The 24,090-nt window shown below is 41.2% G+C and overlaps 1 protein-coding gene across 1 annotated transcript in view; it reads left to right on the top strand.

Moving 5' to 3' along the window:
• mrps5 (mitochondrial ribosomal protein S5) overlaps positions 1-24,090 on the top strand; it is a 119,033-nt gene that overhangs the window by 77,450 nt on the left and 17,493 nt on the right. Inside the window, exons 7-9 of the mRNA XM_084321064.1 lie at positions 6,645-6,735; positions 13,670-13,716; positions 19,028-19,085. Coding sequence (XP_084177190.1) covers positions 6,645-6,735; positions 13,670-13,716; positions 19,028-19,085 — 196 coding nt within the window. The remainder of the gene's footprint in view (positions 1-6,644; positions 6,736-13,669; positions 13,717-19,027; positions 19,086-24,090) is intronic.

Here is a 24,090-nt window from a genome sequence, read left to right as displayed (position 1 = left end):
CCCCTCTCTCCACGTCTCCCTCCTCGTGTCTGTAGTGTATCAACACTGCCCCCTGGTGGTCCCAGTCAATACTGCAGTTGATAAATCACTTAGCCGGGGGTAGGGGGTGGTGGTGCAGACAGGGAAGGACTCTCTCTCTCCGTGTGTGTGTGTGTGTGTGTGCGTGTGCGTGTGCGTGTGCGTGTGTGTGTGTGTCAATAACAGCCTCTGGTCAAGCATGAGGTGGTACTACAAACACACACACTCTCTCTCTTGAATCTACTCTGACAGAAACATGTTGACACAAACACACTATCTTACCATCATAACCACAACACACTGTCAATATCTCGCTCTCTCTGTCTCTCGTTCTGTCTCTCATTGTCTCTCTCTCTGTCTCTCTCTTTATGTCTATCTCTGTCTCTCGTTATGTCTCTCGCTGTCGCTCTCTCTATGTCTCTCTATTTCTCTCTCTGTCTCTCTGCGTCCCTCTGTCTCGCTGTCGCTCTCTGTATCTCTCTGTCTCTCGTTGTGTCTCTCTCTTTGTCTCTCTCTTTTTATGTCTCTCTGTATCTCTCTATGTCTCTCTCTCTGTCTATCTGCATCCCTCTGTCTCTCTCTCTCATTCTGTCTCTGTCGATCTCTCTCTATGTATCTCTCTATGTCCGTCTCTGTGTCCCTTTCTGTATCTCTCTTTATGTCTCTCTCTATGTCTCTATCTGTCTATCTCTCTGTCTCTCTCTCTCTGTCTCTCTATATGTATATCTCTCTATGTCTATCTCTCTGTCTCTCTCTTTGTCTGTCTCTATCTCTATCTCTCTCTATGTCTCTCTATATGTCTCGCTCTGTCTCTTTCTATCTTTCTCTCTGTCTCTCTCTGTCTCTCTATATATGTCTATCTCTCCTGTATCTATGTCTCTCTATGTCTCTCTCTTTCTGTCTATCTCTCTCTGTATTTCTGTCTCTCTCTATGTCTCTCATTCTCTTTGTCTCCTCTGTCTCTCTCTGTATCTCTTTGTGTGTGTGTCTGTCTCTCTCTATGTCTCTCTCTCTATATGTCTGTCTCTCTCTGTCTCTCTCTGTGTCTCTCTCTATATCTCTCTCTGTCTCTTTCTCTCCTCTGTCTCTCTCTGTGTGTCTCTCGCTCTCTCTGTTTCTCTCGTGAGAGATTGACAGTGTGCTGTGGTTATGATGGTAAGATAGTGTGTTTGTGTGTCAACATGTTTCTGTCAGAGTAGATTCAAGAGAGTGTGGGTGTGGGTACCGAATTCTGTACTTTTAAAGGTACTTACCGAAACACGTCGGTAAGTTTGTAAATTTTCTTTTATTATTTTAAACTTTTTTCTTTTCATGGCAACGTTCACACGCACAATATACGCTTACCTAGTGTTAGATCCTGATCAAACTGGCCAGTATCACGTCTTCGTCTGTTTGGCTCTCCATCCAATTCCTCTGCGTTGTGTCATTTTAATGGTCCTGACGTCTCGGACACTGGCTGATAAGATCCTTATCTCTCCCCGTTAGTACAATCCGCAAACCATAATAATTCTCCACCTCCGTAAGAATTCGACACTTCGACAACGTGAAATACCTTCCAAGGAAAAGCGTGGTTTTATTTGATAAACAGAAACCTCAGCTCAGATGTTAACAGATTGTATTGTCCTTGAAGAGTCTATTCTAATGATCTTTCGGTGTGTTCGTCTATCGTCCTTTTGTTATTCAGTCCAATAGTGTTCAGGCCTGGTCTTTAGCCTAACCCTCCTCATGTTAGCCGAAGCTAATGATGATGTGGCATTCTTCCTCCCCCCCCCTCTCAATGAGATAAGAGAGTGTCTTCTGTGTGATCTCAGTCCTACTCGCTCTTGGTCAGATTCTAGTCTGCCCTACACCCGGAAACACCGTTCGACTTATAGATCTTCGCCGTAGCAACGACGGCCCGCCTTCTGGTTGTCATGCGACGTGCTGTCATGACAACTGCATAACCTTTAACACCATTAAACTTTCATTAAGATGAACCTCTCTCCCTCCTGCTCTGGGCCTACAGTACACTCGCTCTTATCAATTTGTTCTTGCAAGGAATGCAAAACATTCGGCTGGCTGCTAAACATTCTGCTGGCTACTGCCTCTGAACCACTTCTTCTATCACCGTCTTCCATGCACATTTCGATCTCACCGTTTTAGCTGTGATCATCTCCCCCCAATCTATACATCACATACATTGAAAAAGCACCCCAAATCCTTCGGATTTGACTTGATTCAACAACAAAGCAGTCGGGGCAATGGCAAGCCGAAAACGGTCGAAAGTGTGGTTATTTGAAGTTTGGATTTAATTGTTCACAACTGAGGTAGGTAGATTACATTTTTAGAGACTAAAGTACAGAAAAAAGGTACCGTTGGGTACCGGTATCGATTCACAGGTACCCGGTACCGTATAGGTTCAAATGTGAACAGTACCCATCCCTAGTGTTGGTGTGGGTGTGGGTGTGTGTGTGGTACCACCTCATGCTTGACCAGAGGCTTTTATTGATCGATCGGCTGCGGTAAGATTAGACAGACACACACACACACATGCATTGCACAGACACACACACAGCAAGATAGTTCCTTGAATCTACAAAGACACACACAAACAGAGAGAGAGAGGGATAGGGAGGAGAGAGAGAGAGATGGAGGAGAGAGAGAGAGAGGGAGGAGAGAGAGAGAGAGAGAGAGAGAGAGAGAGAGAGAGAGAGAGAGAGGGAGGAGAGAGAGAGACACACAGAAAACATCAAGCTTTTTGGGGTTGAAATAATCCTGAAGTCCTGGTGGGTCTGACTCATGCTGAATGAGTGACATTATGACTCCAACAATAATAATAATAATAATAATAATAATAATAACTTTATTTGTATAGCACTTTTCATACAGAGGTTGCAGTTCAAATACAGAACCCCTTTCGAGGGGGTTCTACTGTTCCACAACTTAACTTCAAAACTAAATATGCAACTGTTTATACACTAGGACTCATTATAATAACATTTTAATTGGAATGGGTGTGGTAGTGTGTATTTAAAAAGCTCTGTACAAAGTGCTGTATTTTGCTTGGTTAATGAGGCCCGTTCTGCTTAGATGGGGGGTGTTTTCACTGCAGAAGAGCGCTCTCACATGAAGGCAGAGATGGGAGGGTATGAATGGCCTTGTCTTTATTGTCACTGACCTCTAGACTTAACCATATCTTCCTCTTGACGACCCAGAACTCTGGTAGCACACACTTTAACTCATCTTTAGACTGATGACTCAGTTATTCAGTGTATCTGCTGTCCACAGCTGTATTTTAATTTGGCCAATCATACATTCAAGGGAATCGTGATATACTGTATATAGCTCCAGGTTGCCCCTTTTGCGGATGGTCTGAAACCATTACCCATGTTTTCCTACAATGCCAAAGAGTCAACAATGTGTTGTGTTTCCTCAAGGGGTTGTGTGTGAAACTGGGGGAGATTTTCTGTGTGGGGAGTTTCATCCTCGGGCATACGTATTCATTACGTAATAAGGCTGTGAGTGTATTCACTGAACTTTATATATGGCCAGGCTAAGTTAGCCATTTGGCTAACCCGCAGGAATAGGATCAGGGGCGTTGGTCCTACGGAATCAGTGCCTATGTTGATGGGTATGATCTCTGCACACCTTAGGTTGGAGTTCATGTATTTTTCACTGAGACATGATGTTGGTGCGTTGATGAATGCCTGGGGAATGCACTATGTACTATGGGGGAGGAGGGGCTGAGCATATGAATGAATGAATGACGTTTCTTATTTTACGGCCTTATTTACAGACAAATCAAAAACACCTGTGTGGACTTGCACATCAAAAAAATATATATATAGAAAATCACAAATGTACATAATAAGGCAAGCTCACACACAAAATCCAAAATCAACCACCGAAAAAAAGGAATAGGCTGAAGCACATGCTTATTTTTGCCTATCCTTTAATTTAAATTTTTTTTTTATTTATTATCTTCCCCCCCCCCCCCCCCCCCCCCCCCCCCTCCTTTTTCCGATTTTTCCCCCATCCCACTGTTTAGTCGTTATGCCAATTCCCAACCCCCTTCCTGGTTGTTGCGCACTCCCCCATACTGTTGGTCCGGGAGGCCGGAGACTGTCACATGCTTTCCTCCGACGCATGTGCAGCCAGCCGGCAGCCAGCCTGGCAGTCAGCTTTCCCACCCCTAACACTGCCAATTGTGTTAGTATGAACGACCAGCCAAGCTGATGGCAACGCCGAGAGCTGGATTGGAACCCAGCGTCTCCAGTGTTGATGGCGAGCGCCTTGCCCACTACACCACCTAGCTGCCCCCTTTACAAATTCTTAAAAACGAAATATATTATAAGAGAAAAACTTAAAATATGCTGCAAGATATATATATATTTTTTAAGAAAAAAACAAATGGTTGATGTTTTACTCAAAACTGTACTCCTGAATTATTTTATCCTTTAAGGCTTTTTTAAATCTCCCCTGAGAAGTACACAACTTCAACCCGTAAGGCTATTCCATAATTTAACTCCCAAAATGTAAACACATCTAGCTTTTACATTAGTTCTTACCTTTTTACATGTTTTAAGAATACACAACCCTCTTAAATTATACTTTCCTTTTCTTGGTTGAAAGAGACATTGAATACAAACTGGTAGGCTTTTACTCTTAGCACGAAAAATTATTTCCAAGGTTTTTATACACCATATCTATTTTTATGTGCAGGACTTTATGAATAATGGATTTGTCGATTCAAGGTAACTAGCTTTGTTTATTATTCTAATAGCTCTTTTCTGTAGTTTAACACTTTAACTGCCGAAAACGCCGGAACTCGTCATTCCCCGCCATGCTCAAGTTGCCGAGGACGCCGTAACTCGTCTTTGATATCAATATTTAAAAAATCTGTGATCGAAATCATATTTCCGTTCCGGAGCCTTGACACACAGTGCTGATCTCCTCTCAACCCTCTAGCGGTTCAAGAGCGCCATCTGGTGGCCGATCGGCAGATCGAAACCGGATATCAACCTTTGAACCGGCAGGACTCACTCCATATGGGGTCCGGGCACTCGCTAATGTTAGAGAGACTCTGTCTTCACACAGTGAACATCGATCGGTGGAAATAACTCGAAAAAACAACATGATTTGGACGTATACTATTATACAACCTGGAAATAGATCGGGCATAATCGAAAACTGTCTACTCCACGCTGATCGCCCAACGGCCCGAGGAGACTGGGGTGAGTTTTAGCGTGTAGTATTACCGTGTTCGATATAAACTGCTATGATGAACATATGACCCACATTAGATGAATGGTATAACGTTGCCCACGGAATTATAAACGCCCCCTCGCCCATCCGGTCAACATCAGATGACGTGTAGTAAATTCTAGAAGTACGTCCAGTTGAAATTTTTGATCTTGCACAGATTCCTACCAAACTGTATTTGATCATCAATATAATGCATTTGGGGCTATAAATCACGTTCTGGAGAAAGCTGCAGAAAGAGATGAAAACATACTTATACTTTAGACCATATTTTAGTATGAATATGTGAATGAAAAAGTTTAACGTTGCTACACCATGAACAATACATATAGGACATTGAATGGGCCCTAATAATGGCAATCTAGCAATATAATTTAAAAAGTTATAGCCCTGCAAAGAAGGGGAACTTCTCCATGTTAAATAGAGCTGGCAAGGGATGGTATATCATGAATTTAACCTTGGGCAATCAAAGTGTTAATAATAGGATCTATATTTGTTTTATAAACATTCCCCCATATGCATTTGACTGTCAAGTGTATTTATGTGTGCTGAAGGAAAGTGTTGGAGTTTGTGCTGGCGTGTGAGTGTGTGTGTTGGTTTTATGAAGATGCCGTGAGTCTACTGGCCTTTTTTTGTTGAGATGTTTTAATAAAGAATATCAAATCAAAGTATCTCTCTCTCTCTCTCTCTCTCTCTCTCTCTCTCTCTCTCTCTCTCTCTCTCTCTCTCTCTCTCTCTCTCATTCTCTTACTCACTCTATTTCTATCTCTCTCTCTGTTTCTCATTCTCTTACTCTATTTCTCTCTCTCTGTTTCTCATTCTCTTACTCACTCTTCTCTCTCTCTCTGTTCTCATTCTCTTACTCTATTTCTCTCTCTCTCTCTGTTTCTCATTCTCTTACTCACTCTTCTCTCTCTCTGTTTCTCATTATCTTACTCTATTTCTCTCTCTCTCTGTTTCTCATTATCTTACTCACTCTATTTCTCTCTCTCTCTCTCTCTGTTTCTCATTATCTTACTCACTTTCTCTCTGTTTCTCAGTCTCTTTCTCTCTCTCTCTCTCTCTCTCTCTCTCTCTCTCTCTCTCTCTCTCTCTCTCTCTCTCTCTCTCTCTCTCTCTCTCTCCTCTCTCTCTCTCTCGCTCTCGCTCTCGCTCTCGCTCTCGCTCTCTCTCTCTGTCTCACACACGGTGATATAATAGTTGTTTTAATTTACCGGGTGAATAGTATGATCAAGTTGACATCCAAGCAAAAACAGCATCCATTCAATCAGACGCACCAAGTGAATCTACTGTCTTCAAACTGAGTGTGTTCAGCACGATGGCCAAGCAGGGCAGGAACTTGTGTTTTGTTGTTGTTGTTTATTTAGTGATTTTGTTTTCTCCAGGTGAAAGCTGTGTTCAACATGACCGGTAAGGACGGCAGGAAGAGATCCATGAGTGCTCTGGTTGCCGTGGGAAACGGTAACGGAGCTGCAGGTGAGAATCCATCCAGAAAACTATCACTGTATTTGGCACACACACACACTAAGGCTGTCCCCGAAGCCTGTTTTTGGGATTCGAACTTCGTCAGGGTTTTTCGAAAGGACGTTCGAACCTTCGTTTTAAATTTAATTTTTTTTTTTACAAATAAACTTCAATATATATATTTTTTTTATATCCTCAAACTAAATCCTCAATTTGAATAAAGTGATTGGTCTGATTAAATTAGTATTTTTTTTATTTTTATTAAATAAACTTTTAAACTTTTAAAGAAAAACCCCATTGGTTTAAACAGAATGAATACAAAAAATGTATAACAAATTTGAATATTGATTTAGAATTCTAATGCCAACATAACGAACGAATGTTCGAACGTTTGGGCTCAGCCCTAACACACACACACACTTACTTGACCTCTATGCCAAATGTCAGCCTCCTAGGATGAAAGCTGTGGCCGTTAGAGGGTGGGAACACTTTTATGGACCAACCAACTATAGCCCACGGATGTCAATTGATTCTTTTATTTATACATTTGTTGATTTAACAGCCTCAAAGGGCCTGGTGAGACCAGCTCGTTCAGTTATCTGCTCTAGCCTCAAAGGGTCTGTTGAGACACACTTAGTGTCCACAGAAAGCGTTTGTTAAGATGCCAGCGCCTTTCTGTCATTCATTTCGATGGTAGGAACGCTCCTCTGACTTGACTTGACTTGAACATTTTGGAGAGGAGTGCCGCTCATCAATGTCCCTTTTTTTTGACCGACCAAAGAAAATCAAGGGACTAAAAAGATCAACAAACATGGCAGAGGAGAGGCTGACTGCGGTGTCTGACAACCCAGTAATATACGACCTAAGGTATATACGACCTATAACGCAGATGCTGCAACAATAAGCGCTCCCTGTGCTTTGGAATTCATATTCATATTTTTATCCAAAGCGATCCGCCTTGAAAAAAACGCTTTCTGTGGACACGGCGCCTTAGTCAAAGGGTCTGGTGATACACACTTAAAAAGAAAGCACACGGATAGAGCTGTACCGAATGTAATTCTTTTTACATTCGAAGCTTCTATTGAAGTTTTCGAATGAAGCTTTGAATGTCTGTCGTCATATTTTATGACGTCATCATACAAATAAAAAAGCAATTCCATTTTTCAAGGGGAAAAAATCCTCAATTTTAAAGGTCCCATGCATTATAAATGGCCTTTTCCAGTGTTTAGCATTGTATCCTAGCAATTGGGGATTATATCAATGTGGTCTGTGTCGTTAATGATCATATTGACTCATCAGTCTAGTCTCGAGTTCACGAGATCTTCCCTAAGCCGTTCTGATTTGACGATATTGCTGACGTGAATAAGGTACTGATTTGCAGTAACGCCCTATGGTTGTAGCGCATAGTGCGGGGGTCGGCAATTAGGTCTGGCCACGGGCCAGATTTTCCCCAAGCCTTTGCTTGGCGGGCCAGGATAAAAAACAATGGCTAATTTAATATACTGATAGTGAAAAATGCAGCACCGCGGCGGGGTGCATACACTTAATAATAATAATAATAACTTTATTTGTATAGCACTTTTCATACAGAGGTTGCCGTTCACAGTGCTTCACAACAGTAAAAAACAGGCATAAGCGAGCACTCGCAAATGGCGGACCCTGATGTAAACAAGACAAACGTTTTTCTCTGGTCTGCATCCCCTGAACAATTGTGTGTATTGCGCCGTACTGTATTGTACCCATTCTGCAATCTGTTAAATAAAGTTTTCATTCATTCATTCATTCATGAACAGCAGATCAGCTGTTGCAGATCACCGCGGCGGGTGATGAACCAGAATGCATGAAAACACGACTCACCATACCTTGTTTGTTGTTAAGTCCTCCAAAATCCCTGCTAATGTTTGAAACATGTCCAATATCCACTCGCCGCCCTCCAATTCCAGATTGGCGTTGAATGCAGCTACTTTATCTGCCAACTTGAACACAGCTGTCATCATTGCCTCGCTGTTGTTGTTGTTGTCGCCACATATTATGCAGAGAGGACGTCGGCTCGGCACGCAAGAATCACCGACCTGTTGCGATAAACCCGTATTTTAAGTATGGCTCCTGTTTATTAAAAGAAGCGTTATATTTCCCCGTTGCAAAGAAGCTATCCAAAGATGTTTTTATTTTTTTTTAACACATTTTGTTACTCGCTCGCATCTCGAACGCGGAAGTGAAAGTGCGTTAGGGAAATATACACGCGGCCCGGTGGGACTATTCCATTGGTTCTCCCAGTCCACGTGACCATTTCTAGCATTTCAATTGGCTATAGTGTCAGACATGCTTTTGATGACTACCGGTAGATAGATGCAGCTTCACAATAAAAGACACCCTGGCGTCCCGAGTGAATATTTCCCGCGCGTAAAATAAATATTATATTCTCAAAATAATCTGATGGGCCAGAAATTATTGCTGGCGGGCCAATGTCGGTCCGCGGACCGCCTATTGCCGACCCCTGGCATAGTGTAACCCGACACTTCCTCAAACGGGTTTTGACAGAGAGGCAGAGAACGAGAGGGAGAGGGACCGGCGGGACTGTGCAGAAGTGTGTGTAAATGTGTGTGCGCCATCTCTCTACCTCGTCTGAGCATTTACACACAAACTTGACTGCGTGTGTGTCGGGGACGCATCTCTCCTCTCTCTCTCCCTCGTCGGAGCATTTACACACAAACTTGACTGCGTGTGTGTCGGGGACGCCTCTCTCCCTCTCTCTCTCTCGCTTGCTCGTTCTCTCTCTCGCTCTCTCTCGTATGTATCACACTGTGTGGGTGACTGTCACTCAAATCGCTTATGGGCGGAGCCCATCCAATAACAGCCTGAAATCCTGAGGCTGGAAAATTATGCTTTTGAGTACTTCATTAGAAATATAAAACAATGAATTTGTTTGAAAAAAACCTTACAGATGTCTTCCATAGACTCACAGGAATTGTGTAAAGTTGCCCAAATAGTGCAAGGAATAGCAATGCATGTCCCCTTTAATAAAGTGATTAATCTGATTTAAATTAGTCTTTTTGAAGCGTTATATTTCCCCGTTGCAAAGAAGCTATCCAAAGATGTTTTTATTTTTTTTTAACACATTTTGTTACTCGCTCGCATCTCGAACGCGGAAGTGAAAGTGCGTTAGGGAAATATACACGCGGCCCGGTGGGACTATTCCATTGGTTCTCCCAGTCCACGTGACCATTTCTAGCATTTCAATTGGCTATAGTGTCAGACATGCTTTTGATGACTACCGGTAGATAGATGCAGCTTCACAATAAAAGACACCCTGGCGTCCCGAGTGAATATTTCCCGCGCGTAAAATAAATATTATATTCTCAAAATAATCTGATGGGCCAGAAATTATTGCTGGCGGGCCAATGTCGGTCCGCGGACCGCCTATTGCCGACCCCTGGCATAGTGTAACCCGACACTTCCTCAAACGGGTTTTGACAGAGAGGCAGAGAACGAGAGGGAGAGGGACCGGCGGGACTGTGCAGAAGTGTGTGTAAATGTGTGTGCGCCATCTCTCTACCTCGTCTGAGCATTTACACACAAACTTGACTGCGTGTGTGTCGGGGACGCATCTCTCCTCTCTCTCTCCCTCGTCGGAGCATTTACACACAAACTTGACTGCGTGTGTGTCGGGGACGCCTCTCTCCCTCTCTCTCTCTCGCTTGCTCGTTCTCTCTCTCGCTCTCTCTCGTATGTATCACACTGTGTGGGTGACTGTCACTCAAATCGCTTATGGGCGGAGCCCATCCAATAACAGCCTGAAATCCTGAGGCTGGAAAATTATGCTTTTGAGTACTAGTTAGAAATATAAAACAATGAATTTGTTTGAAAAAAACCTTACAGATGTCTTCCATAGACTCACAGGAATTGTGTAAAGTTGCCCAAATAGTGCAAGGAATAGCAATGCATGTCCCCTTTAATAAAGTGATTAATCTGATTTAAATTAGTCTTTTTGTTTATTAAATCAACTTTCTTTAATGAATATAACTCGTCAGTTTCGTCCACATAAATAATCCAATAAGGGCACGGTTGGTACGAAAGTGATGGTGACGTCTTGATGGAGCGCCAAGCGGCTACATCTTTCATGATAAATGTTTTATTAAAATGTTTACGACGAGTCATATACTATAATAGTATAATACTATAATATTAGTGTAGCCTAATCTGTATCTGCAACTGTGAAGGAAAACCCCATTTTGTTTAAACAGAATGAAAAGACGCATAAACAAATGTTGATTTAGAATTCGAATGTCAACGTTATGAATGAAGCTTCGAAGCTTCGAACTATTCGGTACATCCCTATGTAGTATGTAGAGCCCTATGTAGTATGTAGAGCCCTATGTAGTATGTAGAGCCCTATGTAGTATGTGTAGTATGTAGAGCCCTATGTAGTATGTAGAGCCCTATGTAGTATGTAGAGCCCTATGTAGTATGTAGAGCCCTATGTAGTATGTAGAGCCCTATGTAGTATGTAGAGCCCTATGTAGTATGTATGTAGTATGTAGAGCCCTATGTAGTATGTATGTAGTATGTAGAGCCATATGTAGTATGTAGAGCCCTATGTAGTATGTAGAGCCCTATGTAGTATGTATGTAGTATGTAGAGCCCTATGTAGTATGTGTAGTATGTAGAGCCCTATGTAGTATGTGTAGTATGTAGAGCCCTATGTAGTATGTATGTAGTATGTAGAGCCCTATGTAGTATGTAGAGCCATATGTAGTATGTATGTAGTATGTAGAGCCCTATGTAGTATGTATGTAGTATGTAGAGCCCTATGTAGTATGTAGAGCCCTATGTAGTATGTAGAGCCCTATGTAGTATGTATGTAGTATGTAGAGCCATATGTAGTATGTAGAGCCCTATGTAGTATGTATGTAGTAGGTATAGCCCTATGTAGTATGTAGAGCCCTATGTAGTATGTAGAGCCGTATGTAGAGCCCTATGTAGTATGTAGAGCCCTATGTAGTATGTAGAGCCCTATGTAGTATGTAGAGCCCTATGTAGTATGTAGAGCCCTATGTAGTATGTACAGCCCTATGTAGTATGTATGTAGTATGTAGAGCCCTATGTAGTATGTACAGCCCTATGTAGTATGTATGTAGTATGTAGAGCCCTATGTAGTATGTAGAGCCCTATGTAGTATGTAGAGCCCTATGTAGTATGTAGAGCCCTATGTAGTATGTAGAGCCCTATGTAGTATGTACAGCCCTATGTAGTATGTACAGCCCTATGTAGTATGTAGAGCCCTATGTAGTATGTACAGCCCTATGTAGTATGTATGTAGTATGTAGAGCCCTATGTAGTATGTAGAGCCCTATGTAGTATGTATGTAGTATGTAGAGCCCTATGTAGTAGGTAGAGCCCTATGTAGTATGTAGAGCCCTATGTAGTATGTATGTAGTATGTAGAGCCCTATGTAGTATGTAGAGCCCTATGTAGTATGTAGAGCCCTATGTAGTATGTAGAGCCGTATGTAGTATGTAGAGCCCTATGTAGTATGTAGAGCCCTATGTAGAGCCGTATGTAGAGCCCTATGTAGTATGTAGAGCCCTATGTAGTATGTAGAGCCCTATGTAGTATGTAGAGCCCTATGTAGTATGTACAGCCCTATGTAGTATGTATGTAGTATGTAGAGCCATATGTAGTATGTAGAGCCCTATGTAGTGTGTATGTAGTATGTAGAGCCCTATGTAGTATGTATGTAGTATGTACAGCCCTATGTAGTATGTAGAGCCCTATGTAGTATGTACAGCCCTATGTAGTATGTACAGCCCTATGTAGTATGTATGTAGTATGTAGAGCCATATGTAGTATGTAGAGCCCTATGTAGTATGTATGTAGTATGTAGAGCCCTATGTAGTAGGTAGAGCCCTATGTAGTATGTAGAGCCCTATGTAGAGCCCTATGTAGTATTTAGAGCCCTATGTAGTATGTAGAGCCCTATGTAGTATGTAGAGCCCTATGTAGTATGTAGAGCCGTATGTAGAGCCCTATGTAGTATGTAGAGCCCTATGTAGTATGTAGAGCCCTATGTAGTATTTAGAGCCCTATGTAGTATGTAGAGCCCTATGTAGTATGTAGAGCCCTATGTAGTATGTAGAGCCCTATGTAGTATGTAGAGCCCTATGTAGTATTTAGAGCCCTATGTAGTATGTAGAGCCCTATGTAGTATGTAGAGCCCTATGTAGTATGTAGAGCCCTATGTAGTATGTAGAGCCCTATGTAGTATGTAGAGCCCTATGTAGTATGTACAGCCCTATGTAGTATGTAGAGCCCTATGTAGTATGTATGTAGTATGTAGAGCCCTATGTAGTATGTAGAGCCCTATGTAGTATGTATGTAGTATGTAGAGCCCTATGTAGTATGTACAGCCCTATGTAGTATGTAGAGCCCTATGTAGTATGTAGAGCCCTATGTAGTATATAGAGCCCTATGTAGTATGTAGAGCCCTATGTAGTATGTAGAGCCCTATGTAGTATGTATGTAGTATGTAGAGCCCTATGTAGTATGTATGTAGTATGTAGAGCCCTATGTAGTATGTAGAGCCCTCCACACGGAGGCAACAGAGCAAAGAGGCTCATTGGAAAGTTATTAAAAACACTGAGACAGTAACGTTCGCGGCCAGCAGGCGCCAGAAATCGACATTATCCCTTTAATATTAAATGATCCCTTTCACTGCCGCACTACCAAAACGGTTAACCCTTTCACTGCGACAACACACAGAAGGTTAACCCTTTCACTGCCACACGACAGCCGGCGGCCGTCGGTTGTGTGATAGTAAAGGGTTAACCTTCTGTTGTGTGGCAGTGACAGGGTTATTGGGGGGAAAATGTACCATCATATTGGCCATCGGCCACCCATATCGGTGGACCACTAATGTATCTTCTACCCTCTGCCGTGTGTCCAACAGGCTTTGCGTTGGGTAAGGCCACGGACCGACAAACGGCTCTGAGGAAGGTATGAGAAAAGCATGTTCATTATGTCCTTAGTTCTCTTTTGTCATCTACTAATAAATGCTACTCCTTCATCCGTCCCCTTGTTTCCAGCACTGGTCTGTTGTCCTTCTATTACTAGCCTAGCTGCAATAATGGTAATATACTGTACACATTTACACTACGGGCCAACCCATATGATGAAAACGGGCTCATTGGAACCATAGAATACTCTTTACAGCCATGCCCAAGTTATACTAGTTCCATGTGGTTTATACTAGTCCCATGGGGTTTAAACTAGTCCCATATGTAGTTAATGTTAGTCCCATGTAGTTTATACTAGTCCCATGTGGTTTATACTAGTCCCATGTGGTTTATGCTAGTCCCATGTGGGTTATACTAGTCCCATGTGGTTTATACTAGTTACATGTGGTTTATACTAGTCCCATGGGGTTTATACTAGTCCCATGTGGTTTATGCTAGTCCCATATGTAGTTAATGTTAGTCCCATGTGGTTTATACTAGTCCCATGTGGTTTATACTAGTCCCATATGTAGTTAATGTTAGTCCCATGTAGTTTATACTAGTCCCATGTGGTTTATACTAGTCCCATGTGGATTATACTAGTTCCATGTGGTTTATACTAGTCCCATGTGGTTTATACTAGTCCCATGTGGTTAATGTTAGTCCCATGTGGTTTATACTAGTCCCATGTGGTTTATGCTAGTCCCATGTGGTTAATGTTAGTCCCATGTGGTTTATACTAGTCCCATGTGGTTTATGCTAGTCCCATGTGGTTAATGTTAGTCCCATGTGGTTAATGTTAGTCCCATGTGGTTTATGTTAGTCCCATGTGGTTTATACTAGTCCCATGTGGTTTATATTAGTCCCATGTGGTTTATACTAGTTCCATGTGGTTCATACTAGTCCCATGTGGTTTATGCTAGTCCCATGTGGTTTATGCTAGTTACTTGTTAGTTATATGTAAAAGCTAAATAGTATATTATGCTGTATTGTATTATGAATTAATTATGAGTAGGTATTATTGTATTGTATTATGAATTCATTCATAAGGAGTATATATTTTTATATTGTATTATGAATTTGATTAGGGTTTTTATTGTTGTTTTAATTGTCTGTATGACATGTAAATGTTGTGAGTGTATAAGTCTGTAACTGTATTTTATGTGTTATGGACCCCAGGAAGAATAGCCCCAGCACTGCTGTGGCTAATGGGGATCCAAATAAACTTAAACTTAAACTTAAACTTAAACATGTGGTTTATACTAGTCCCATGGGTTTTATATTAGTCCCATGGGTTTTATATTAGTCCCATGTGGTTTATACTAGTCCCATGGGTTTTATATTAGTCCCATGGGTTTTATATTAGTCCCATGGGTTTTATATTAGTCCCATGGGTTTTATATTAGTCCCATGTGGTTTATGCTAGTCCCATGTGGTTTATGCTAGTCCCATGTGGTTAATGTTAGTCTCATGTGGTTTATACTAGTCCCATTTAGTTTATACTAGTTACATGTGGTTAATGTTAGTCCCACGTGGTTAATGTTAGTCCCATGTGGTTTATACTAGTCCCATTTAGTTTATATTAGTCCCATGTGGTTTATGCTAGTCCCATGTGGTTTATACTAGTCCCATGTGGTTTATACTAGTTATATGTGGTTTATACTAGTCCCATGTGGTTTATACTAGTTATATGTGGTTTATACTAGTCCCATGTGGTTTATGCTAGTTCCATGTGGTTTATACTAGTTATATGTGGTTTATACTAGTTATATGTGGTTTATACTAGTCCCATGTGGTTTATGCTAGTTCCATGTGGTTTATACTAGTTCCATGTGGTTCATGCTAGTCCCATGGGTTTTATACTATAGTTACATGTGGTTTATACTAGTCCCATGCAGATTTAGGCCAAGCCATGCAGGGTGTTTTGCACATTGCTTGAAAGTATGTGAACCCCTTTGGAATAGTCAGTTTTTCAAATAATATTTCACACATTAATCTTTATTATATCTTCTTAAGATACATTTTCTGATAAAGCATGTCATGACAATGTGAATAACACTATGGATGGTCTGAGATGACACTGTTTGATGTGTGCCAATACCGGCCGATATATCGAATTTTCGTACTCACAAATCGGCATCGGCCCGAAAACTCCAGGATCAGTCTCTAATGTCCACTCCTACTGTTTCCTCCTGTTCTGAGGAGAGACAGTTACCTGTACACCATATCTGTATCTATGTGTTTACACACCATCCTGCAGCACCTGGAGGCCTCTGCCACTTATGTACGAATTTTGTTTATTGATTTTAGTTCAGCGTTTAACACATTGTGCCTTTTAAATTATTTGAAAAACTTAAATTGCTCGGAATTGATGAGTATCTGTGCTATTTTATTCTAGATTTTCTCTCAGACAGAGAACAAGTGGTTAAAGTAGGTAATTTGTTTTCTAGATCCAGGACCTTGAACACCGGGGCCCCCCAGGGCTGTGTTCTCTCTCCTTTGCTCTACTGTCTATACACTAATGACTGTGCCTCCCACTCTGATTCTGTCCGATTTTTTAAATATGCGGATGACACAACAGTAGTGGGACTAATTAAGAACGGGGATGAATCGGCCTATAGAGCTGAAGTCGATAGCTTTGCTGTATGGTGCAAGGAGAACGACCTGCTTTTAAACATCTCTAAGACAAAGGAAATTATAGTTGACTTCCGGCGCGGGGAGGCAGTCCACCCTCCTCTGTACATAAACGGCCAGCAGGTGGAGAGGGTAGACGGTTTCAAATTCATCGGCATCACCATATGTGATAATTTAAAATGGGAAGTTAACACCAGCCTCATAATTAGCAAAGCCCACCAGAGGCTCCACTCCCTGCGCCAGCTTAAAAAGTTTGGTGTGTCCAGGGAGGCGATGCTCAGTTTTTATAGAGCCACTGTGGAAAGTGTCCTTACCTTCTCAATGACTGTGTGGTACGGAAACACCACCGTCCATGATAGGGGACATTTAGAAAGAACTGTACGCACAGCGTCAAAAATCATTGGCTGTGAGCTCCCCTCTGTGGCCTCCATTTATGCCACACAAATCCGGCGGAAAGGGGAAAAGGTGATCAGGGACCCTTCTCACCCTGCTTACGACCTCTTTAACCCCCTTCCCTCTGGCAGAAGACTCCAAAGTCTCAGGTGCAGGACATCCCGTTTTAAAAACAGTACATATCCCGAGGCTGTCCGTCACCTGAACTTGAGTACAAATGTACAGGCACTTTGCACAACAAGGGCTAGCACCAGCCAACATGCACTTTAAGGCAATATGCACTTTAAAACTGGAACACTGAGCAATTTATTTTAGGTACTGTAGCATTTTTTCTTTTTAATTGTTTGTGTAAAACTCTTTATTGTGGGGATTGTATTCTTGTGTTTTTATATTGTATTCTTGTGTTTTTATATTGTATGTTTTTAACATTGTCTGTACTGTATGTGGCACCAAGACAAATCCCAATCAACAGTGTTGAAATGGCAATAAGGTTTCTATCTATCTATCTATCTATCTATCTATCTATCTATCTATCTATCTATCTATCTATCTATCTATCTATCTATCTATCTATCTATCTATCTATCTATCTATCTATCTACAGGATTTGTAATTAATTAATCTAATTAATCTCATTTTAATCGCATAACCATTTTATGCCTGATATTCTATATTCTATAATCATATTTCAAATAGCATGTGTCCGGATGGCAGAATTCAGTACTGTATCTACAAAACCTTCTGTTTAATCATCTTCCCTTTATTAATTTGCTTACCGGTAGATTTGTCAGGTCTGGTCAATTTTAGCATGGTGTTATTCACAGTCAAAGATAAAAAAAATATTATTGATATTCTCATTTAGTTCATTACAATTTACTCAAGCCTAGTAACATACACAGTATTTCTGACACTGGGAATATATTCCCTGAGATCCATAGATGTCCCTAGAATCAGATACCAAGAAATGGACCAATTAAAAAAAGTCTGTAAATGTGTATTCTACGTTCTTAGGGAATGAATGAGATAAAAAAAGAAGAAGATTATTAACACTTTGAATGCCCAGTAGGGGGTGCACATTTAGTGCTTGAATGCCCACCATCCACTGCAATGTTAACGTTAATATCGCCTAATCTATGTTATGGCTATGTGTCTAATCTGCCCGTCGCTTATCAATGACTCGTTTTCCAGTCAACATTGTCGAAGCGGATTGTTTTTTTATCGGTTCATTTCCGTTTTATAGCATTTTAAAAAGCCCTGGTTTAAAAAAAAAAAAAAATCCCTGATAAACGCTGATGTACTGTAATATTCTAAAACGTTGTCATTTTTCGGCCTATTTATGAATTGTTTTCAAATAAACGCTAGATTATCGATAGTATATGTGTACGTGTGCACGTTGGTGCCGCGCGCTGAAAATCGATTCTCTCAGTTCCTGATCACTCTTACAGTCAACCAGCCATATCACATTATAGGGGAAAAGCTATTATCTCCGTGAAAACGGGTCTGATTATCCTAAGACTGGTAAAATAGATTCCTTACCTGAGATCAGATGGTATCCAAATGGATTATTCCAATTCCTGATCGCCATTTCAAAAATCAAGCCTTTTATTGATCCCACGCGTATACTCTAAAATACATATTACACGCTGTGCTGAGGGTCCAGGATGGGTCTGATCGGCTCCGGTTGCATGCGTGAGAGGTAAAATGTGGATTCCGAATTTTTTTTTCTCATCCATTTTCATTGAGTCCAATCCAAAAGGGTGCGTTGCCATCTGGGAGACGATAGGGGGCGCTTTTTTCACATCTGAGCGCCTGGTGGGGCAGGCTTACCAACGGTAGACTCGGTTGATGAAATATGAATTCAGATCGCTAATAAAAAAAATATATATATATTCTCGTGATGGGCATTCAACCCGCGGGCTGATAACCCGAGAAATCTCGTTATGGGCAATCAAAGTGTTAAAAAAAACTAAAAATGTATTGTGAGTTAATTTTCATAACGCGATCATTTGCTGTGTAATTAATTAATCTAATTAACGCAATAAACTGACAGCCCTAATACACAGTATTGGTAATGTTCTGTGATGTCACTGTGTGTCCTCAAAACCAACTTGGCCTTTTTATCCCTAATTTCCCACTTTGAATGTTGTGTCTGTTCACCATGTTTGTTATTTTTGTTAGTTCCCCCCCCCCCCCCTATGTAAAGCGGCCTTGGGACTTATGAAAGGCGCTATATTATTATAATTATTAATATTATTATTACATGTGTGTTTTACTGTACTCTGCAGGCCAAGAACAGAGCGATCCACTACCTGTACTACATCGAACGATACGACGACCACACCAGTAAGTCATTAACAACCTGCTATTATTACCATAATGATTGTTCCTCTTTCTTCCTCTCCTGCCCCTCTCCTCTTTCTTCTCCTCCTCTTCTCCATCGTTCTCCTCCTCTCCTATTTCTTCTCCTCCTCCTCTTCTCCATCGTTCTTCTCCTCCTCCTCTTTCTTCTCCTCCTCCTCCTCCTGTTCTCCTCCTCCTCTCCTCTTTCTTCTCCTCCCCCTCCTCCTCCTGTTCTCCTCCTCCTCTCCTCTGTCTTCTCCTCCTCCTCCTCTTCTCCATCGTTCTCCTCCTCTCCTCTTTCTTCTCCTATTCCTCCTCTTCTCCATCGTTATCCTCCTCTCCTCTTTCTTCTCCTCATCCTCCTCCTCCTCCTGTTCTCCTCCTCTCCTCTTTCTTCTCCTCCTCTTTCTTCTCCTCCTCCTCCTGTTCTCCTCCTCCTCTCCTCTTTCTTCTCCTCCTCCTCTTCTCCATCGTTATCCTCCTCCTCATCCTGTTCTCCTCCTCCTCTCCTCTTTCTTCTCCTCATCCTGTTCTCCTCCCCCTCTCCTCTTTCTTCTCCTCCTCCTCCTGTTCTCCTTCGTTCTCCTCTCCTCTTTCTTCTCCTCCTCCTCTTTCTTCTCCTACTCCTGTTCTGCAGTGGTGGACAGTAAAGTATTTATACTGACTTAAATCCAAATTTGAGGTACTTTAACTCCACTAGATTTCAAATTAATTATTGTACTTTAAATTTTTTTTAACACATTTAACAAATAAAAATAGAGTTCCATCAAAACCACCGGCGAGTAATGGATTCCCAGTAGGGATGTCCGATATTATCGGCCTACCGATATTATCGGCCGATATCGGCATTAAAATGTGATATCGGAAAATATCGGTATCGGTTTTAAATTTTTTATTTTTTTTTTTACATTTCTATAACCTTTATTTACCCAGGCAAGCAAGTAAGAACAAATTCTGATTTTATTTATTGTCAAAAGTATGCATAATGTTGTGTTAATTCCACAACAAGAGATATGTAATGTTAATTACCTGAAATTATTCCATTTTTTGGAGGGGAAACCCTGCATATATCGGTATCGGTTGATATCGGTATCGGAAATTAAGAGTTGGACAATATCGGTATATCAGTATCGGTAAAAAAGCCAATATCGAGCATCCCTAATTCCCAGGGATGTGATTTCTCAGTTTTTAACCGGATTTCCGGTTTTTCTGACCTAAAATCATGCAAAAAAATATTAATAAAAAAGAAATGTTGTAAATATTTATATTTTAATTTGTTTATTATAACACTTTGGGTGCCGGGAAACGCTTAAACACGTCATTCCCGGCCATGCTCAAGTTGCCGAAGACGCTTTACAGCGTCTTTGATATCAATATTTCAAATTCATATGTCCCCTCCGCTGGCCTGAGATCCACCAGGAGGACCCACTGAGCTCTCTGGCGGTTCAGGAGTGCCATCTGGTGGCCGATCGGCGCAATCGCTTAACAGGAAGTGCCGTAGAGGTTGTGCTGGGCGGCCGTATTACTTCCGGGCACTCGGTACATGTCCCGGGACTCTGGCTCGTCACACTACATAGCGATCGATTGCCAATAACTCGATAAACAACATGATTTGGACGTATATACCATTATACAAGCTGGAGATGGACCGGGTAAATCTACATCCCATAATGATAAAATGTCTACTCTACGATGATCGCCCAACGGCGCGCGGAGACTGGGGTGAGTTTTAGCGTGTAAAGTTACCGTCTTCGATACTAACTGCTATTATCAACATTTGACCCACATTAGATGATTGGTATAACGCTGCCCACGGAATTATAAACGCCCCCTAGCCCATCCGGTCAACATCAGATGACGTGTAGTAACTTCTAGAAGTACGTCTAGTTGGAATTTTTTATATTGCGCTGATTGCCATAAAACTGTATTGCATCATCAATATAATGTATTTGGGGCTATAGATCACGTTCTGGAGAAAGCTGCAGAAAGAGATGAAAACATACTTATACATTAGACCAGTGGTTCCCAACCTTTTTCCCCCCAGGGACCCCCAAACATCTCTGATGAAATTCGCGGACCCCCTCCTAATAAGATACCATAAAATACTTTTTTTTTTTCATTTTAATAACAAACTGCTTATACACAGGCATATGCATCACAATTAGACCCACTATGCTTCTTTGACTTGTGCCTTCAATCAACAAATCTCATCTTGCACCATATGCATTTCAAAATGTTTGGCCAATATTCAAATGCTGTATTCATCCTCTCAAATCAGGCCCTAATGGTGAACGGTTTGCATTTATGGAACAAATCAATGCAACAAATTAAACTAAATATGAGACAGGAAATTCCAATCAGTAGCAGAGAGAATCTGTCCTAGCTGGGTTTAATACCTTTTTTTTGTCATTTTAATAACAAACTGCTTATACACAGGCATATGCATCACAATTAGACCCACTATGCTTCTTTAACTTGTGCCTTCAATCAACAAATCTCATCTTGCACCATATGCATTTCAAAATGTTTGGCCAATATTCAAATCCTGTATTCATCCTCTCAAATCAGTCCCTAATGGTGAACGGTTTGCATTTATGGAACAAATCAATGCAACAAATTAAACTAAATATGAGACAGGAAATTCCAATCAGTAGCAGAGAGAATCTGTCCTAGCTGGGTTTAATACCTTTTTTTTGTCATTTTAATAACAAACTGCTTATACACAGGCATATGCATCATAATTAGACCCACTATGCTTCTTTGACTTGTGCCTTCAATCAACAAATCTAATCTTGCACCATATGTATTTCAAAATTTTGGCCAATATTCAAATCCTGTATTCATCCTCTCAAATCAGGCCCTAATGGTGAACGGTTTGCATTTATGTTGAATGAAGTAAGAATCCACTGCAGTAAAAATATCCTCACCTCGAGTGGTGGTAGTAAGGTTGACTGACATGAGAATGTCCTGGTTCAGATCCTCATTTTCAATATATTGCACATAAACGATGAGCACAGCCTCGTCTGCGACAGTTGTAGTTTCATCAAGTTGTATGGCAAATGGACCCTTTCTAAGCTTTTCTGACAGCTGCTGCTCGCAATCACTTGACATCTTATCAATTCGGTCTTTCACTACATTGTTCGAGAGTGGTACTGATTTTAGTTTATCCGCCACCTGTGGGCCGCACAGTTTCTAAACCATTTTGATGCAGGCTGGTTTGATGAGCTGCTCGCCAATATTGTGCGGTTTCTTTGCTTTTGCAATTAAAAGCGAACACTCAAAGGAGGCTTCGGTAGCCTTCTGTAAATCACTGCCACCCCTGCTCCACGCTACTCTAACATCAACAGGCTTGTTCGCCTTGAGAGACTGTTCTTTCCTCCGAAAAAAGTCTGGATCCTTCCCAACGGTTTCTGGGTGCTTAGACGCCTGATGTCTCTTCAGCTTGCTGGGCTTCAGGCTCGAGTTTGCCAACTTTTCTCCACAAATCACACACTCAGGTCGTTTGTCTGGTCCCTCAGTGAAGCCCATGGTGATGTAATTTTCGCGATTGCTGTAGGTCCTAACTTTTTTTGCAGATGAGCTGCCGTCATCTCCTTTTCATTTGTCACACATTTTCGCCTCTGGCGGCTGACTGCAGACGAGCCGAGAAAGTTAACTAGCGTGCTAGGCTAGCTACAGAAAGTGATACAGTCAACTGATTCGCGTTTTAGCGGCTACCCGGTAGCCTACTGTTAACGTTAAAAAATCATGTCTAGATGTTTATTTATTTATCTTTATTTTTTATTGTAGTGGAGAGACTATTCATGCTTCTGATGATAAAAAAATAAATAAAAAAAATTAAAAAAAAATTAAAAAAAAAAAAATTAAAAAAAATACCTCAAATCATCTGTGGTCTGGCGGACCCCCTGCGCCCCCTGGCGGACTCCCAGGGGTCCGCGGACCCCAGGTTGGGAATCACTGCATTAGACCATACTTTACTATGAATATGTGAATGAAAAAGTTTAACGTTGCTACACAATGAGCAATACATATAGGACTTTGAATGGGCCCTAATAATGGCAATGTAGCAATAGAATTTAAAAAAGTTATAGCCCTGCAAAGAAGGGGACTTTCTCTATAGACAAATAGAGCCGGCAACCTACGGTTGATAATGAATTTAACCCATGGCAGCCAAAGTGTTAATATTGAGCTGTATGTTTTGATTATTTGTCCACCTGGTCTAAGCGAAACGCAAGCATCGTCCAGTTAATGTGAAGCTCTGTAGAAATATCAAACTCTCAAGCATGAGGTACAGAAGCCAACCTAGACATAACCAAGACGCTGAGATGGAGAAATGCCACCACCTTCATTCTCAAAATCGACCTGAGAGCAAAAGAAAAGCAAAAGAGTCCATTAGTCCAACTGCAGCCCTTCGCAGTAGGCAAGACTTCGAGAGGAGGCGGTTACAGGTGTTGCACAATCTGGTTGCAAAGAAGAAAAGATAAGGTCCTAACGTTAGTTTTTGAGGCAGGATGACTTGGGAGGGGTCAAGATGACCCCCTTTAAATTTTTTAGGGGGACACTGAGATATTTGATTCATTTTCTCTTGTCCCTTTCCTCTCCCACCTTCCTCTTCCCTGTGAACAGTTCAACCTATACAAATAAAATGTGTTCATTCATTCAAATAGAGTGTTTATAAAAAAAATGTAATGTTTCGAAAAATGGTTTTTTTCTTTTTTTTTTTTTTTTTTTTTTATTATTGCAAAACAAAACTTATTAAAAGTCAGTACTCAACACACAATGTATAATGAAACTTTCAGTAAAGGTGGTTAAAATATATGCAAGTACAGAAACAGGATAAAACAAAAATAGTCAATAATAACATTTTAACCGTATACCGTGTATATCCAGCGAAGTTACAATTATATAAATGTTAGTATATAATATACCCCGAATACCTATTTTCTAAAACCCTACACACATATGCTCCAGCTCAAATCCCCCCCTCCCGGACCCCCTCTTGGATAGT

This window comes from Notolepis coatsorum (assembly GCF_963971535.1).
Source record: "Notolepis coatsorum genome assembly, chromosome: 9".
Taxonomy (NCBI): Eukaryota; Metazoa; Chordata; class Actinopteri; order Aulopiformes; family Paralepididae; genus Notolepis; species Notolepis coatsorum.
The sequence above is the reverse complement of the archived record's forward strand: the minus strand, read 5'-3'. Positions and strand labels throughout refer to the sequence as shown.